This window comes from Carlito syrichta, unplaced genomic scaffold (genome assembly GCF_000164805.1).
Source record: "Carlito syrichta isolate Samal-C Ts95f unplaced genomic scaffold, Tarsius_syrichta-2.0.1 Scaffold145306, whole genome shotgun sequence".
NCBI lineage: Eukaryota > Metazoa > Chordata > Mammalia > Primates > Tarsiidae > Carlito > Carlito syrichta.
In genome coordinates this window covers 212,593-215,752 of record NW_007089402.1, presented here as the reverse complement: position 1 = coordinate 215,752, position 3,160 = coordinate 212,593, and the positions used below count along the sequence as shown (strand labels likewise).

Here is a 3,160-nt window from a genome sequence, read left to right as displayed (position 1 = left end):
GGTCAAGGCTGCGGTGGCCGGGAGCAGCCACTGCACTCCAGTCTGGGCGACCGAGTGAGACTCCAACTCAAAAAAAAACAAAAAACAACAAAAAAAAGTTTGAATATAAGGTTAAAAAATAAAAAAGGGAAAGGAATGATTAACATCCCTACACCAACCCCCTAAAAACAACTCTTGAATCTGAAATCCTCATAGTGGACTGGTAGGTGAGAATAAAACGAGCAAACAGGGCTAGAGCAGCTATGATTCTGATTTACACATAAGAATTCACAAAAAAAGATTTCCTTTGAAGAAAAGATTCAGCTGCAAATAAATAAATAAATGTCTAAAAGCAGCTACTTGAAACACTATGGAAACACTACTTGAAAACTCAGAAGTCAGGTACCATGATAGTTCCCTTACATACCTATACCATTAATACATATAACAAACTAAATTGTGAGAATTGTGTTGGGGGAGATGCAAATATACAAAAGAAATACAGGAAAAGAGCAGATAATGTTTCATATTATTGCAGTACTTCTAGTAACCGTGACTATGTTTGAGGGTTTTACCCTAATGGAAGTAAAAACATGTCTGTACTTGGAGAGTCATTAATTCAAGTCGAACTGCTTACTAAACAATACTACTATAAGGTACCATGGAGAATAAGAGCAAACTCCCTATCCTCAAAGTGATTAAAATCCAACAAGGCACGAAGGTATATCTATCTGTAGATAGATAGATAGATATACACAATACTGATTTGTTAACTAACATAGTATTCCATAAATGTTACCATTTATTTAACAAAAGTTAACAGACATAGAAAGATTAAATAACCTGTCCTTGGTCACCTGGGTCATTAGTAATAGTACCAAGACCTCAGGTCTGTTGGAATTCAAACTCAAACATTCTACTTTTAAATCATAGCTAACAGGTAGAGGGCATGTAACAATACAAAGTGTACATGGTTCATCACCAAGTGGAGTGAGGGCCAGTTAGAAGCCCAAGCTTCACCTGCATGTAGCCTACTTATGTAGTTAATCCTCTCTTGTATGCTACACTCCTATAACAAAATAAAATTTAAAAAATAAAAATAAGAAGAATCATAGCTATCTAAATAATTCATATCCACTGCCAAACATTTAATATTCTTTTTCAAATTATTTTTTCATTTATTGTGCTAGTCAGAGACTACAGAGGTAAATAAAAAAAGGTCCTTACAGTCTAAGGCAGCATTTCTCTACCAAGGATTCTCATTTGAACTGCAAAACACAGAAAATGATTTGAGTGACAACTCTTTTTCTCAATTTTCCCAAAAACAGTATGTAATACCATTCTAGACGCACGGAGAGAAGTTGGTTCATTACACACATTAGCATTAGGGCTTAATTCTTTCCCTAAATGCTGGTTGAGAAAGGATGCTGTAAGGAAAATTAGCACTAAATAAAAAATTACAAGCATAAAGTTTATTACCGATAGTCAAATATAATTTGGGAAAGTGAGTACAGCTTACATTAACTTAGTATGTAATTCACAAATTCATTCAAGAAGATTAAGAGTAGGCTAAAGTGAGACTGAAATCACGTTCCCTGGGTTCAAATACTGACTCCACAACTTACAATCAGCATTACCTTGACTTCTAAACTTCAACTGTAATGCGGACCAAAAATACTCCCTACCTTTTAGGTTTTAAAAGGATAAAGCTAATTTTTAAAATACTTAAATGAGACATTGGATGTAAAAGACTCGGAATAGCCGAGTAGCCCTCAATAACTCTTTGCTACTACTATTATTATGATTTATATACCTAACATGTACAAAGCCCGGCGCTAGGCACTAGGGAAACAACAAGTAAGATGGGGGACTATATTTCCAAAGAATTTCTGACATAGTATGAGATATGACATCCATGCGAGCAGCCACGACCCAAACAGAAAGGGAAAAGTATCAAAGAAAGTTAAAAAAAAAAACTAAAATGAAAATCATACCCAATTTTCGAAGAATCCTTTTGCATTCATCCCTGCTGAGATCCAAAAGGGTTGGCCACACAACAGGCATTGCTGTTCCTGTTTGGTAGCCCCAAAGAGCTTGTCCTCCCTACCAGAACAAAAAACAGATTATCAAATTATTAAGGTACATTCCTTCAAAAGGCCACTCACCTGGAGATCATCCACAGACCTAGAAGTGAAACCAAAAGATACCTCACGATCCTTTTTCACCACCACGCTTTCCAACTTCTGACAAATCAAAAATTAAACCACTTGGGGGCTGACTGTTCAAGCCTATGACAGTGGAAGAGCCTACAGGCTTTGGAGCCAGACACCTCTAGGTCTCTCGTCCCGGCTTTTCAACTTACTGATTCTATGGCCCTGGGAAAATTGGCCTCTCTGAGCTTAAGTTTTAGACATCTATAAAACGGAGGTAATATCACCCCGTTTGTTATGTGTATTAAAGAACAGTGTATGTACAGTAATTTCATAGGGGCTGGCATTGAATTTAATAAACAGGCGCTACTACCTGCATAACCTTGGGCAAGCTACTTGACTTCTGCCGGCTTCCTCACTTATGAGTTGCATGAGATAAAATATGTAAAGCTTCTAGCATGCTACTCGGGTCAGCGGAACTTGATAAAGAACGCTCTCCTCCAGTCTTCACAAGGAAACATGAATTTAAGATCCTGAAGTCATTAAGCAACCATTTACCAAAAATTTAGGTGCTTCCTTCGTACTGGGAATTTCGTCCTCGTCTAGAGGACAAAAAAGACACTGCACCGGGGGCTTGCACAATAGCTGCTCAGCAGAGAGCAGACCCGCTGTAAACATGTGTTAAACGGAAAAATGAACGGTGACAGGAGTGAGGAAAGGAATGAATGAATGAATGAATGAGCTCACTGTCCAGGCGAGAAGGCAGACAACGACCCTACAGCGCACGTAACTGCTGGGTCGCGTTCCAGGCGCTGGGGCTGCGAGCTCCCAACTCGACGGCCCGAGTCGCGCCCCCTCCCCCTCCTTCCCATAGTCCTCCCAGCTCAGAACCAGCCCCGAGCAAGGAAAACTGGACTGCGCGCCCCAGCCAGCAGGATGACATAAAGAAAGGGGTGGGGAGGAGGAAGAAGGGGCCGAGCCAGAGAAATCCGCTCCCTCCACAGGCCAGTCCCCGCCTCCCGACGGGATCC

The 3,160-nt window shown here is 40.1% G+C and overlaps 1 protein-coding gene across 2 annotated transcripts in view; it reads right to left on the bottom strand.

Annotated features, from left to right (window-relative positions):
• The window catches only part of EMSY (EMSY, BRCA2 interacting transcriptional repressor), a 104,033-nt gene that overhangs the window by 99,950 nt on the left and 923 nt on the right, over positions 1–3,160 (bottom strand). For both annotated transcript variants that reach the window (XM_008050411.1, XM_021708745.1), the window contains exon 2: positions 1,974–2,082. In XM_008050411.1, coding sequence (XP_008048602.1) covers positions 1,974–2,043 — 70 coding nt within the window. In that variant the 5' untranslated portion in view covers positions 2,044–2,082. The remainder of the gene's footprint in view (positions 1–1,973; positions 2,083–3,160) is intronic.